The sequence below is a fragment of the Andrena cerasifolii genome, chromosome 11, assembly GCF_050908995.1.
Source record: "Andrena cerasifolii isolate SP2316 chromosome 11, iyAndCera1_principal, whole genome shotgun sequence".
In the NCBI taxonomy this organism is placed as follows: domain Eukaryota; kingdom Metazoa; phylum Arthropoda; class Insecta; order Hymenoptera; family Andrenidae; genus Andrena; species Andrena cerasifolii.
The window spans coordinates 9,981,043-9,996,423 of NC_135128.1; the positions used below are offsets into that span (position 1 = coordinate 9,981,043).

Here is a 15,381-nt window from a genome sequence, read left to right on the forward strand (position 1 = left end):
GATTTTACATGAGGCATTCTGCATAATTGATAATATTACCACACAGAAAACTTGTATTGTATTCATGTTACGTACTTATGTGGCAGTACCTTTCGAGCATTAACATTCTCAAATATTATTCAAGAACATTACACGTTCAATGAACAAATTATAAAATTACCTCAGAGACAACTCTAACCCCTGTGCATTGTCAATTCCTAATTTTAACATGACAATATTTTCTTCACCATTAGATGCTAATAGCATACGACCGAAGAGCAAGTTATAGTATTTTCTGTAAAAAATATGATGCAGACATGGCAAATAAGAATATGTCAGGTAAAAATATGTGATTCTTAAACGTGTTACATACATGTCTTTCTTTCGCTATTGCGTTTGAGATTCCGAGCCTTTAAAAGTAAAAAATAAAAATATTTTAATAGAATGCAATATTATTACGTCAAATGTTCGTTACTCATTACTATTCCTCGCGAATCGTACGTTACATGAATATTTACGTACTATTATCCCGCGCGAAAAAGCATTCATTCGATATATCGAAGCATCCTAACCGTTTCCTGCATAGACCAAATTGCGTACTTGGGCATGTGCATGAAAAGACATACTAAAATACCATTTCCGTTTGAAAGAATATACCTGAATGTTCATCGTCTACTATTGCCTCTTGGAAGCAGGAGAGGATCGAATTTACTTTGATATTTTCCTCTTTGCTGCACAAAACAAAACTTTCCCTGCGACGAAACGAAGCGACGCGTTCACCGTGCAGCTTACAAAGTATCGACCTGAAGTTGCACCGAAACAGCTCCCAATGCTGCCCTCTTCAGTCCGATGGTGCAAACGTTGCGTTTGGATGCAGTCGTGAACCACGACATCACTTGTTTTTACCGCGTCAAGTCGCAACACGTGGATTGCCAAATTTAATGTCACCAAGTTAAGGGTTTCCCAGCTCACTTGTCGAAAAGCGAAAGGAAGATGTTCCCGCAGAGTTCGCAGGAAAAGTATTGGATGTTTAGCGACGAGAATGACTTGACAGTCCTTAGAGAAAAAACGAATGCTGAGTTTATCGAAAGACATGGCGCGAATATGACGGTAAGTCAGTCCATGCTTTACAAATTGTTGTTTTTGTTTCACACGTTCTTCTTTTAACCTGTCTCTTATTGTGCATTGCATTTTTGAAAATATAAATCAATGTTTTGTTTAAACACTATGGAATTTTATAGGTTATATATATATTTAGCTCTATCGATAAGGTGAATCTTTTTAAATCGAACTTGCCGATACTTTCGTTACTTTTTTTCTGTCGCTATCTCTTATATAATGTTATGCACTGTTTATCGCGATGTTTGTGTATTACAATGCTTATTGTTGTGAATGCGAATGTGTTGTCTGGTCAGGGATGATGATTCTAACGTAAAAAATATATTTTCAAAAGCAAGAGGAAAGGGAGGAGTATTTTCTTTCTCACACAGAGGAGCGCACATTGCTTCGCTTTTACGAGTTGCAATTGAGAGACTTCTGTCGTCGGTTTAGCCCTCCGATGCCACGCGCTACAGTAGCGACTGCGTTGCATTATTTTAAGAGGTTCTATCTGAGGAACAGCGTCATGGACTATCATCCGAAAGAGATTTTAGTCACGTGCGTCTACTTGTCTTGCAAAGTAATTATACTTTGGCTTTCTTCATGGAACGCGCATGGTGTCCCATTCTTGTCACGGGGATTTATTTTAGGTAGAGGAATTCAATGTTTCCATATATCAGTTTGTCGCCAATATTAAAGGGGATAGGGAAAAGGCGTCCGATATTATACTTAACAACGAGTTGCTTCTTATGCAGCAGTTGAATTACAATTTAACAGTTCACAATCCGTTTAGACCTGTAGAGGGATTGATGATAGACATTAAGGTATATCGTCGAAGTCATTCTACCAGCGCTAAATCACTTTGCGGATAAAATCAACTGACACATTTTTAGACAAGATATAGTTCTTTGGAGAATCCAGAAAGGCTAAGGCCGTACATAGATGAATTTTTGGAAAGGGTTTTCTTAACGGACAGTGTTTTACTTTACGCTCCGAGCCAAGTTGCGCTAGCTGCAACATTGCATGCTGCATCCAGAGCTTCTGCTAATCTGGATAATTATGTGACCGATATATTGTTCTCAAAGGAACATTTGGGGTGTATAATTGAAGCAGTAAGAAGTAAATATACCATCTTTCTGCATATTGTACTTAAGATTATTTCTGGTAATGCGTCGTTACTAGAATGAAAAATATGTATTATAGAAATAAGGTCTATGGCTAAATGCGTAGAACCTCCTTCGAGGGAAGTGGTAAGGGCTTTGGAAAAGAAATTGGAAAAATGTAGAAATCAGGAAAATAATCCTGACAGTGATATGTAAGTACACTGGGTAGCTGTACCTAGCGTTAAGTGTTGATGGTGTGGGTGATTTAGCGTTTAATTTTACTGGATTACGTACATTATGGGATTACAGCTATAAACAAAGAATGCAAGAAATGTTGGACGAAGAAGATTTGCAGGACAATGAGAAGTATGCTAAAATTATACAGGACCAAGCAGCCAATGATGAAAAGATATTAGGAGTCAGCAAAGTTCTGTCTCCATCTGCACTTTAATAAATATTTCATGTTTCATAAAAAAAAACTGTGTAATAAGTATCACTATACCCTGATTTTGTGCCATTCTACAGGTAATATATAATTTATTGGATTGTTTTTTATGGTAGTATGTAAGAAAGGTTTAAAATATTATTTCTAAGTAATCTTCGTATTATTCGGAGACGAAAATATATTTGTTCAGTTTCTCCATTAACAGCAGGGGATTCTTGTTGAAAAAATTATATACCATGTATACTGTTTCTCGTCGTAATAAATGCAAATGAAAATATTCGCACTGCTTCTGTCGCAATATTTAGGGCGATTTTTCTTCACGTAATATCAAACTTGATATTTAAATCGAATTCCATTGTCAATGGTTGGAAACACTGTCACATATAAATTACGATACAAAGTACTACAGCTAAAGCTTTCAAAAATATACTATATCACACGTGATCTCAATTTTTCGTGATTCAATCGTGTACCATCATTGATATTGACCACATAGACTCTTAGGTTTTACTTAATTCGAACACTACCCTTCCCCTTATACTTAAGAGTCCTGGTGCCTGAAGTCCAATCGCTGACTCAAATGATATGTCGGGTTGTTCGTGGGTATATTTTGAAAGATCGATGTCTGTTGGCCCATCGACAAGTTACTTGGCAATGGTTGGACCATGGGCAAGGCAGGGGGTATAGGGACTGTCGTTAAATGCTGTGGAAAGATCGGCGCTCCTGGTTGCGGTTGTCCCGGGTAGTTAAAGAACCTGCACAACAATCTTGCTCATAAATTAAAGGAAACATTCGTGAGCGTAAAACAAAACGAGGTACTTACCATAAACGATCTCCCACAAAGATGGGTCGTGGTGCGGGAATCCCCAAACTGGAGTAATACTGTTGTGCCAGTAACTCCACATCGTTAGTGTACTTCCTTTTCCATTTAGTGCGCCTGTTTTGGAACCAAATTTTAATCTGAAAATTAAAAAACAAAGGATTTTAATCAGAAATGTAATGGTGGATGCCATTTGGCATGATATTATTGGGAATGTGGAGGATTTTGAGAAAAAGAATGATTGATTAGACCCGATAAGTCGTAGTACTTATAGGTATAAAATTTTAAGACAAACCTATCATTAAATCAAAAAAAAATATGCCCCGGGTGAGGATCGAACTCACGACCTTAAGATTATGAGACTTACGCGCTGCCTTCTGCGCTACCGAGGCGTTCGAGAAGTTCTCAAACGATGCTTCTCAATAGGAAGGGCTGCAAATTGTTGTTTTCGAAAATTATGTGCCAAGAACTGTTAAAAATATTGTATGTTTCACCACCTTTTGCGTTGGACAATTTCCAAAATTCCGTTAAACCGTCGACAGTATTGAAAGAGGACTTAGTATAAAGAATGAAAATCGAATATATCATTTTGAACCACTATATTTCACGAAAAACAACGATGCATCGTCGACGATACATTCAAGAATGCCCCTCGGCAACGGGGTCGCCTCAAGCCTCCCTTGTTTAGGCCCCGTCACAGTCCCCAGATAGGATTTTGGTTTATGACACCTCCATGTGCCAGATCGAGCTTTCTCTTTTTTAAGACCCTCGTCGACGACCGTTTGAGAACACATCGAAAGACAGGCGAAATCCCATATTACCCTTACAGTATGGTAGATCACAAAGGAAGACGAATTCAACCGTTTCGCATGGAAGAGGATCAAACACGTCGCTTAAGCCTTAAACCGTCACAGAGAAAAGAAAACGAACACGTGATGGGACTTGAGGGAAAAAATGATGTCAGAATTTTCTGAGGGGAACGCGCGCGAACCGGATTCAGAGCATTGGAGCGGTAATATATCCTAATTAAAAAATCGACGCCTCTCCGGTCCGTCGCCTCGAAGCATCCGCCGTCCGGGACGTGTTCCGTTCTTATGGCACGCTGGAACGTAAGGAGGAATATGGAGGAAAGACCAAGAGAAGAAGGGGACCAGCCCGGAGCTGGCTCGTTAACTGCGAGAAATATTGTGACATTTATGTCTGCGGCACGACACGTCTCCTTCTTCCCTCTGATCCGTCGTCTGATCGTCCTCCCTTTTGCCATGATCGCGGGGATAATTATCTGCCTCGTTCGCGGTTGCCGCGCGATATTTCTACCGTTCTGGCAATTACTGCGGCCCGCAACAGTGCGAACGGGGGCGATTGCAACCAAACAGAACGCGAAATATCTGGGGCGTTACCGTAAATTAATTAGTTTAGAGCGTGGCAGCCCTCGAGCCAAGGCTCCCGGTACAAAGTAAACGGGAGAGAATTATGTAATCGGCTTAATCTACTTTACAACTTTGCGCAGTTAACACGAAGATCACGTAAATCTTCCCAGTTGAAATCTCGCGGCGCAACTGCCGGAGTAATATTAGAAACCGACGAAAACGTATAAAAACTGCGCGCAGAGGCATGCAACACGGGTGCGTAGCTGGTAGCGACAAAAAAGGATTGAATTTCCAAGTAGAACACAATATGTACGCCCGATGATTAATTAAAGATTTCCACGAAAGGAAGAAGCCAGTGGTTTTGCTCTCTTGTCGCGCTGTGTCCGCGAGAACGAAAGGGCGTATAAGTGCTAATTGGTTGTAAAAGGCTACCCTCCCCCATGGCGCCACATCGTGGCGCCTACACATATGGTGGCCCTCGGAGCCATAATTCAGAGGCCAGTTGATTTTGAGGAACTCGGGAACTTAGGCTACAGGGAACTTAAACTATTTCAGGTGGCGATGCCTGCGGAAGTCGTAGACGTTATCGCAATTTATCGTGCGCGCTGCATCTTGTTCGAAGTGACTTCCGCGGGACATGTTTCCCCTTAATCTTACAGAGGAATCTCAGACTAGATCTTCTCATTATTATGAAAGGTAATGAGGTAATTCTTCCGTCGGGGGTAACAATACCGTTACCCGTCAGATGATCAGTTTAGGTTGAATAATGATGTGAATAATCTGTACCTGCGTCTCGGTCAGCTTCAGACTCTTGCTGAGCTGCAATCTCTTCGCCACGCTCAGGTATTTGTTCCTCTCGAATTCCGCCTCCAACGACTTAATTTGCGCGGCTGTGAACGCCGTCCGCGGTCTCTTCTTTCTTTCGTCATCGCTAATCGTGCTGCCATTTTTTTCTTGAACGTCTCTATCCGCACCTGTCGTGGAATTGGCGCCGCTGCTGCTGGTACACGCTTCTGTAACACAGCCGCGGAAAAGATAACTCTCGTGCGCCTATCGGCCATCAGTCAAGAATGATAATTAAACAACGTTTCCTTATCGTGTAATTATCGAATAATTGCGTGACGCCGGGCCGTGTTGCTGCGGCGCTATTAAATGGAATGAAAACGCGTCGTAATTAAATGAGCTCTAATAACACGCGTGTCACGAGAGATTAAACCGGAGCCACGGCAAATTATAAACCGTAACATTGTATTCGGTGTTTGATCGGGAATGAGCGGAGCTAGATTGAAACACAACCGACACGGCGACAAAGGCCTATCATTAATCGCGAGCGTGTTTTCTACATACACCGTGCGACGGCTCTGTTTTCGTTCTAATTGCTTTTAAATGAGACCGACCGTGAGCAATGCAAACAGCAACCCGTTCAGATCAAGGGTGTCGAGGCCCAATTACCCCCGGAAAATTCTCTTCCTCATCAATCTCGGCAACTTTTTGCCCGTCGAAGTTGTTTATATTTATATTTATCCCCGGCTTACAAGCCGGCCCTACAAGACGTCGCGCCTCGACCATGAGGAATGTCTTCGGGGTCTCTTTTAGTCGACTGGCAACAGGACCGCGCTCTAAGCAGCGGGGATCATCTTCTAATTATCTGCCCATTCGTCATCCGACGAAAAACCGTGGCACCACGACGCCCCGCTACTGAATATATGTCTTCTGCTACTCTCCTTTGAAAGAAAAAACGATACACCCGACGCAGCGATACCATCCGTGTTCATAAGGCGAGCATTCGGTGCACCCATTTTATCACCTTCAGCGGCCCAATTTAGAATGGAAAATGAAAATATGTATAAACTTGTCTCTACGAAATTGAATGGTTGAGTCGAGCAACTCGAAGAGGGTCGGGTCAATCAAACCTGAAGATCAGTTGGTTATTTTAGCATCAATAAATCGATGCTCGAAGCTTCCTTGTCCGCGAGGAGAATGAATCGCGTCGGGGCGACCCTTGCGGTTGCAGGGGTAATAAATATCCTGAAAAAAGTATTCGCGACGTGGTAGCCTGTGCCGCGGAGTGTCGTTTACCGGCTACTAATTGTCAGATGGCGACGTAATTGTCGCGTTTCTCGCGCGTTTTTCGAGACTTCTCTTCAGCCCGTACTACCGAGTCGTCGGCTAAAACCGTACCGCCTCTAATTCACTCGACGTGAACCTCGAGTCGTGCGTGCGACGTGCACGCCTGTGCACGTGTAAATTCAGGAAAGATTCCAACTCCGGAGCCTAAATATCCGATGTGTAGATAATAATATCAGATTATTCTACAAGTTGCACGTGCTCACGTTCCAATGTAAAGCGTTCCTCAACGCAGAACACAATCCGCAATGTCACCTTCCTTGCCACCATTCATCTTCCAACTAACATCGCAATAAAATCGCACGCCCCCTATTTTCCCCGATGGAAATAGCGGGATTCTAATGGACGAGGTTCCTTTTTTTCTTCTACAAAAGTCGTAGCCAGGATCTCCGCCGCATCGGCGCGACATTCTTTGCCGGAAACGTTTCTCGCGAACGGAAGAGGAAAATATTTTCGGAGGGTGCTGTTCTCTGGCGCGGCTCATTTGTCGTCGGGTTTCTGACTCGGTTGCATTGACGAACGAGCTCCGCGAAGAAGGAAGAAAGGGGTAGGCGTGTGGAAGGCAACCCCGGTGCAAAAAGGGAGCCTAAAACGCCAGGAGGAGCGCGGCGCGGAAAGTCGACGGGATGGAGCACCGCGAGCGTAGCCGAAATAGAACACCACGCCCTCTAGTTTACCTAATTGCCGCAAGCCGCGGTGAACTTGTCTCCTAATTATTCGGTGATGAATGGCGCGAGCACGAGTAGAAATGCGCGATAAAGCGTGGCTAATTTTCATTCGTTCGGCGTTGCACGATTTCACGCTCGCGGCCAACCAGCGGGATAATTAATTCGTGCACGAGCCGCGTCGATTGGTCAACCGGTGCACCGAGATAGACAGATGGCTAGGCCTTTTGTTATGATCTAGGATAGCCTTCCCAAGCTCATTGAATCAGTTCGTCGGCTGGTTTCTTCTTTATTACCTTTAATCAATTTCCCTGCTACACACGAATATTAACACTGGTATAATATTCGAATTGTCACAACACTGACCATAAGATTTATGCTCGCTTCATGGAGAACAGTTGGCAGGGATGTCTGCACACGCGACACTATGCGCATTGACATGGATACTTATTTAGATCGGAAATTGGAGGGTTCCGCAGAATCAGTGGTTACGGAGAACGCGCTAGAATTTAGAGACTTCAACGAACCTCGTCGTATTTTAATGTCGAGGAATAAAAAGACTGAACGGATCTGCATCTTGAAATAAACTGTTGTGGGATTCTTGCGATCAAGGGATGAGACACTGTTCAACAGAATCGATAGCGAGAGGAGCGATTTTGATTAGCGCACATTTCATGCACATGTAACTACTGTGTACGACGGTGTTGTTTGAATTTATTTAACGCGGGATAGGGGTGAAAGTTGATGTACGTATTAAATGCGATCGCGTGCGAAACAAACGGCTCATTAGAGATCAGGAAGGTGAACTCGTTTAAAAGGAGAGCATCTTTCGGACGACTTTACTCGTCCCTCGCAAAAGATTTACGCGTCACGTTGACGGCTTTGTAGTTGGACCCGACGTCCCACATATCTCAGTCCGAGCGCACCGCGCAAACGAGAATTGTCCTTTCCTTAGATCTCGAATTTATCGCGGCGACCATTACGCTGTGTAAATCACGCGGCTCGAGGGTCCATGGTGGAAATTAGTCGTCGGGAAACTTAAACTCTCGTCGATGAAACGGAAATGAATTGCGTCAAGGCGTCGATAGTTGCCCGTTCATCGCGAGACCGTCCTGCCACCGTGGCATAGGTACAATGCTTCTCAGTCAGACATCCTGTATTGAGTTATTGGCACTCTTCAAGAAGCAACACCGAATGCAAATTACTCTCGAAATGCATTTGAAGTGGAATTAGGATTCGAGGACTACAATCGGGCGTCGCGACGCTAAGTTGCCACAGGATGGTTTGCAGTCATCGGTGTCCTTTTTCATTCTGTACCGCTTGGTACCGCGCGGAGGCACACTTTGCTGCATTTCCATGGCAGAATTAGCAGGAGACAGATAAATAGTGGACGAGAAGCAGGAACATTGAGTGGGCGTGGACCCTGCAGGAAGTAATGGATCAAACTCACGGGCAACGGTCCTCCGCGCAAACTTACGAATTCGTTACCGCGCGGGGGAAACGTGTGGATTCTGTAACAATTACTCCCTTTCACGCCGGTAACAATATCCGAATAAAGTGGAAACAATTAGCCTTTATTACATACTGTGTAATAACCGTGAGGTTGGAAGATACAATGTTACCTTCAGCTCTATGTCGACACTGGAATACTCCTGCCACCGTTCTTTGTCCGCGGACGCACATCGTTTCCGATTTTGTGAAATGCCTTATCAAGTACGCTTGCAGAATTTAGTTAGTGATACATTTCGTATTATCATTCGTGTTTATTATCAGATTAGCGTGCTAAAAGAATGCTTATGCTTAAACGGTTCGTGTAATATTTTGGTTGAGTCACTTTCAATAATGACTTAAAGAAATGCAAACATACGACAGATAGCGCACACTGTCTTGATAGTAATCTTTCATCTGGAATAACTTTATCGTTCGTCGTTGTCGAGTGAAAACGTCTCTGGTTGTCTTTGTCCTCGAATTTTCGGTCGATGTACCCTTATTAGCCGAGTACTTTACAAGACAAACACAAGTGTGACACACTTGTATAATTTCACTCATATCACTTAATCTTGCAAAATATTGCCTGCTGTTAAATTTAATAACACGACAAACAGCATTCTGTTTCTTTTACCCCGATGGCTACAGACTTTCTTCGCGAGAAGTTACTTTATGAACTGGTTATTCGAGGCTTGTTATTCTTATCGATGTTCTCACGATTTCTTACAGATTTCATACGTTCAATTCTGCTTACCGTAGCACATTTCCGGTTCGGGTGAGGTGGAACACACCATATCAGAATCGTCGAACTCGATTTCTTCTGCCATGGACACAGAGGAATCTGGCGCTACCAGCTTCCGTCCCTCCGAATCACTTGCTATTTGAAACGAAACCCCCAACCTTTAATTACTTCGTTCGCCAATGAAAATCCATTTTGTCTAACGCGCGTACTTACATTCATGGCCGTGTAAATACACTTCAGCGTGAATGGGTATGCGCCTCTCATCTTCAGCGGTCTTCTTGCTTGGCGCTAAAAGGCTTTCGATACTGAACGAGCATACTTTCGGACTTTCCACTAATTCGGTCGTTTCCTTGGTCGATTCCGATGTTTTCGCGCGTTCTTCCGACATCCTAAATTCACTCCGCTTTTAAATGCTTGCCGCTATCATCTAGGATCTTATCACCATTCAGTATTCTGATCGTACAACGAATCGGACGATATCTTCCTCAACACTTTAAAGATGCGTATCTGTGCTCTTAGAAAACGCAATTATTGAAATGATCTTGTCAATTTGTCCGCACTACTTTCTCCTTCAAAATACACTCCTGCAAGACTCGAACCTTTACAATTCACTGCACGCTTTTCACCCCGCTTATCACTGTTGCATCACAAACACTACCTGCCCGGATCGTGGAGCCCGAGTTCCCTTTATGGGGAATCGGCGAAACCTCGACTGTTGTTGTTTAAAAAGTGTAATCTTCTTGCGGCTCGCGAAGGTGGAGATACGAAATCGATCCGGGAGTTTGATAGACACCCTGCGATCCGTTCGCGGGATTAGAGTTGAAACCAGCGACTGTTTGCCGGGGTTGCTCGCGATGTCCAACAATATTTTTTTTGGCACCCAAGTCAAATTCTTCGTTCTACGAGGCGGTGTCGAAAAGCCACGTGCTCACGACGTCATCTTATGTTCATCCAATCCCAAGTTACATTGGGCGGTTCTTGGCAAGCACGTGCGTTTCTTGAAGGAGCCCCTAATGATCTCGTACAGCGCGACGGTAGCAGTCACTAAACGGTGGTAATGAGGTATCCATAAATTTCTGTCACCGCCATGAAACGCTATTTAATAATTGTCTTGACAGCGGCCGGCCGCGATTCGAAATCAATTTACAATCCGTTGCGCACGGAACTTATAAAATTCAACGCTAACTCCAAATCCTGACTGCTCCAATCTCCGCTTAGCAATTACGATTGGTCGAATATTTTGTCGATGCATTTATAATGGAATGATATCCTGCCTACAATAAATACTGGAATATACAATTCATAGGAGATACGCTCGGAATGTGTGATTTATTAATAAAAGTATTGTTTGCAACGATTCGTATGTTTGCGCCACACTCGTTGAACAAGATGAAAAACTGAATGGCTGTGATGTATTATTAGATCCTAGCCAACAGTCTGCATCGTTTGGATTCCTATGGATTCGTATAAAAGCGTACAATGGGACAAGTCTGTCAGGTATATTACCGAGGGGGCGCGCAGGCGGTCGTAAGTTTAATGAGATTATTAGACGCACAATCGCGCGTATTAACGCGACGATGATAGGGATGATAGAGTGATACAAGAACTGTTGACAGATGTGGAACTTGGCTGCGATTATGCGAACCAGCAAAATACACTGTGGAAATTTGTTCCAAAGCTCTCGCAGCCAAGTCGCGATTCTTCCGTGTAGATCAGAGCTAGAAATATTAGTGGCGGCGATTCCGCGGCTGACCGAACTTAATTAAAACTTATTTATGCGCGTCACGCTGGATTTATGACCAATTCTATTTTCCCCATTCAGACATAAGGTTAGTTCAATTAAAACGGAAGTAAAATGGAGCTCGCTTCTACGTTTTCAAATATAGTGGAGTAAAATTCAAGCACAGCGGGCCAGTTGTCGAAAGGACTAGTAGGTGTGTCTGTGAGATCACGTTACTCGCACGACACTCCTCTAGCAGGTTCTGCAATATATTGCCAGAAAGCTGAAACCCTCGAGGGAACAAGTCGGCCAAAATGTTTGTTAATTTTACGCTTAATTGGCGCCACGATCGACAGCTCCGTGGCTAGGAAGGGTGTAAATTATCGGTTCCTCTGAACGTGTCGACCACAGAACAAGGCGATTGAGACACTTCCTTGACGTTTTTCCTCGCCTTGAACATATTTTTGGCGTCATGTTTCGTCAGACGAAAAATTTCACGTCGGGTTTCCGTGTTCTCACCGTTGTAATAAACCATCGTGTATCATTTTACTCTATGCTTGGCGTCATTAACTAGACGCCACTTAAAGAATACCACCAGTATCTCCATACATCTTCAGGAGGGTAGAATGAAACATGAATCAGAATTTGTGTAAATTTTTTGTTTATCTTTATTTATACGTTAACAGAATATAGACTTTCTGTTCAGTGGGTTCAGCTTTTTATCATAAAATAAAACGTACTATATTTCCTACACTCAATGCAACTCTTGTTACCATCCGAAAATATACAATAATAGCTTTGATTAGGATAATATAATAAAATAATTTTCTGTAAAAGTATCTATAAACATAAATTAACTTAGAAAGTTCGATAAACCTGACACTCGTGCTACAGATATCGGGGTGTATATGTATATTGGAAATTTATTTTCGCTATATAGGCTTATCGCTACGCAGTGAGATGACTGCGTTTGGTCCGTATATCACTGGTAACTTATTACAATCAATTATCAATTTAACAGTTGATAATGAAATTATAAGAAGCGAAATTATAACGTATACTTCTTCCTTAAAGAAACCGTTCTGATCTACTGAAATTTATTGCCGCGATTACATCGTAAAACGCGACAGCCGATTTCGGTGTATTAGAACCGGATGAAGTAGAACTTTAACAAAATATATCTCGAAATAAAGTGGTGTATCTGTTGCATGTGTATAATCCCGTTTAATAAAATAACTGTGTTAATTGGAACGTAATTGATCTATGCTGAACTACATTTGTTGCGTTGAATTACCGTTCCAAGTGTTATTTTCATCATTGTCTTCCCCACCGGAGTGCAGTCTACGTATATTACCGTCCGTTTTGATAGTGGTTGTCCCCCCTGGATTACCCAAGTATCTTCTGACCAGACTGAATATCACAAATAGCGTTTCAATCAACATTGTATTTCTAATTTATTCATTCAAAATATCCGCGTAAGTGTCGAACCTACCCTGACGAATTACCAACATTTTGGAGATTCGGTATGAACGTTCCATCAGGCGTAGTCGCCGTGTCCCTGTTTTCATCCGGGTTGCTTTGCTGTCTCTGAGTGTTTGGGCGTGGACTTCCCGAGAAATAACCTACCACGTAATTGTAAACACCTAGGATAGGCGAGAACAGAGACCAAACGAACCATGACAAGAAACCAGCATTTTGTGTCGTCGTTACAGCTGTTGGAGCATTGCACTAAAATCATAGGATCAGCAGAATAAATATCTTGCTAATAGGACGAGTAAGTGGTGTATGTTTTCAAGGTATCAACATCACTCACATTTTTCAGTGGCAGAATTAGAATAACAGCAGTAGGGACTAGCTGCAATTCCAAAAGGGTTTTACCATCCTCTTCATTTGTCAAGTCCTTTCTAGGGAAGGAAGTAGATATTGTAAACTGGCGGAAAGGTAACTCAATGTTTTGAGCAATGTAAGTACGTAATTCACGTAAGGTGCTTGTCGGTTCAAACTGTCCCAAATGGGGATTGCCCGATGGCAGTCTAAACTGAATTCGAGTTACAGTGGTGGCACTAGTCATGATCACAGATGGTTTCAGCACGGATGGATCCTGTTGTTGCTGCTTTTGTTGCTAGACTCAGAAAAAATGTATGTTCTTGATACGTGAAAAGTCTAATCCTATTGATTGTTTTTTTTTTATTAAAAATAATGCATACAAACCTGCAGAGCTAGTTCTTTTTGTTTCCTCTCCAACTTATCCTGAGCAATTTGCTGCCTAACCTTTTCTCTAGCTGCTGCATCGGCAGCTTTTTCTCTCAGTCTCTCCTCGTGAGCCTGTTTTATTTCTAAATCCTGCTGCTTCTGTTTGCTCTTTTGCACATCACGACCAACTTTACGCCGCTCCAATTCCCTCTCCTTCTCCTTGCGCTCTTCTTCCTCTACACGTTGCTTTCGTTGCAACTCTATCAACTGTTGTGCTCTTTTTATTTTCTCCTGAAGTTATACAGTGGTTAAATAGTTTCCCTGTAATGTTATCTGATTCTAAAAAGATTATCCTGTAAACATACTTCTTGTGTCAATTCTTTGGTAGGTGCCTCCTTTGTAGGTGTCTCATCGCTTGGTTTTGGTGCTTCGGTATTTTTCAAACTGGTAGAAGGTTCTACCTTTGTATCATCTGCAATTGAATCCTTACTTTCAGCTTCTACCGGTGTCTGTGGTAATGACACTTCTGTATTTGACGTTGATGCGCTACCGCTTTCAAGTTCTACACTGGTATTCGCATCAGGATTATTGTCGGTACTGCAAGCAGCAATATCGTTTTTCTCTGCGTCTATCAAATTGGTAGAAGAATTTTTATTTGTTCTAGCTTTTGTTAGAACTAGATCAAGTTTATTAAGTAAATCAGCCGCTGTTGTACTGCCAGCAACAATCTCCAATGGTACGCCATTTTGACCAATGAAGAACAGAGATGGCACAGGCACCAATTGATCTTATCAAAGAAATTTAGGAAGATACCAAATTTCAGTGAATAATTACTAATACACGACAGAAAAGGATACAAATCTGGGCAAAGAACCTATAGGTTTCAGACCCACTTTCCAACCGAATTGCTACAAAATCTTCTTGTTCCAAGCGACAAGAAACTTCTGTTGAATTAATTGCTTCAGCAACTTGCACTGAGGTGTCATCCTTTCCTATAAAGAGATAGTAATGCCATGTGACCAGTGCCATTAATGAAACGCACAAAGCACAATTGTCAAAAACAGGTGTAAGGACAAGTGGAGTTGGGTAAATGTAGTTCTGATCACAGATGTAATTAGTGTTTAAGGAAAAAAAAATTGAAATAGCAGATTGAACAATAGTTTAACCTATGACCACAAATATACCTTCAACAAAAACAACAAAAATTGCTTTTTTAGATTTTGATGCTGCCACTGCTTCATTGATGCTACCCTCAAACCACTTCATTTTTTTTATGAAATTAGAAATGCTCCGTGTTTTATTGTACTATCAATTGATAATGACGTAACGAAAAAGTAGTTAAATCACTAGAAATTTTCTGTAGGACTTGACGTTTCAAAATCGGTGTAAGGTTTGGGTAGGTGATTTATGGGCTATATCAATGAAACACTACGACGAGCGCACTAACTGTACTCAGTTTGCTTTCACTTCGGTTAACCGGCTAAATAATAACTCAAATTGTTAGAGTATCGTCTATATTCCTCTCCAAATATACAACTTTGATCATAATGAAATACAAATCAGTGTTATATGCTTATATCCTAATTTCTTCTTCGCCAATGGAAGATAAGTTCCCCTGTTAAATCAATAAA

At 42.1% G+C, this 15,381-nt stretch overlaps 3 protein-coding genes and 1 non-coding gene across 4 annotated transcripts; 1 reads left to right on the plus strand and 3 right to left on the minus strand.

Moving 5' to 3' along the window:
• Positions 1 to 952: 952 nt before the first annotated feature.
• Cych (cyclin H) lies at positions 953 to 2,825 on the plus strand. The gene is made up of 6 exons (XM_076822931.1): positions 953 to 1,089; positions 1,433 to 1,657; positions 1,728 to 1,901; positions 1,971 to 2,196; positions 2,281 to 2,392; positions 2,490 to 2,825. Exons 1-6 carry the CDS (start codon positions 973 to 975, stop codon positions 2,629 to 2,631), a joined length of 996 nt encoding a protein of 331 aa, XP_076679046.1. The 5' UTR covers positions 953 to 972; the 3' UTR covers positions 2,632 to 2,825.
• A 136-nt stretch (positions 2,826 to 2,961) lies between these two features.
• Positions 2,962 to 10,855, minus strand: LOC143374649 (uncharacterized). Its single transcript, XM_076822932.1, has 5 exons — positions 10,051 to 10,855; positions 9,850 to 9,972; positions 5,602 to 5,828; positions 3,449 to 3,585; positions 2,962 to 3,380 (listed from the first exon to the last, which is right to left on the minus strand). Exons 1-5 carry the CDS (start codon positions 10,223 to 10,225, stop codon positions 3,167 to 3,169), a joined length of 876 nt encoding a protein of 291 aa, XP_076679047.1. The 5' UTR covers positions 10,226 to 10,855; the 3' UTR covers positions 2,962 to 3,166.
• Positions 3,765 to 3,837, minus strand: Trnam-cau (transfer RNA methionine (anticodon CAU)). Its single transcript has one exon. It is a non-coding gene; the product is annotated as a tRNA-Met (tRNA).
• A 1,346-nt stretch (positions 10,856 to 12,201) lies between the features above and the next one.
• Positions 12,202 to 15,271, minus strand: LOC143374923 (UBX domain-containing protein 4). The gene is made up of 7 exons (XM_076823476.1): positions 14,935 to 15,271; positions 14,608 to 14,742; positions 14,116 to 14,537; positions 13,769 to 14,041; positions 13,371 to 13,679; positions 13,050 to 13,285; positions 12,202 to 12,967 (listed from the first exon to the last, which is right to left on the minus strand). The coding sequence occupies exons 1-7, from the start codon at positions 15,014 to 15,016 to the stop codon at positions 12,829 to 12,831; spliced, it is 1,596 nt and encodes a 531-aa protein (XP_076679591.1). The 5' UTR covers positions 15,017 to 15,271; the 3' UTR covers positions 12,202 to 12,828.
• Between the last annotated feature and the right edge of the window lie 110 nt (positions 15,272 to 15,381).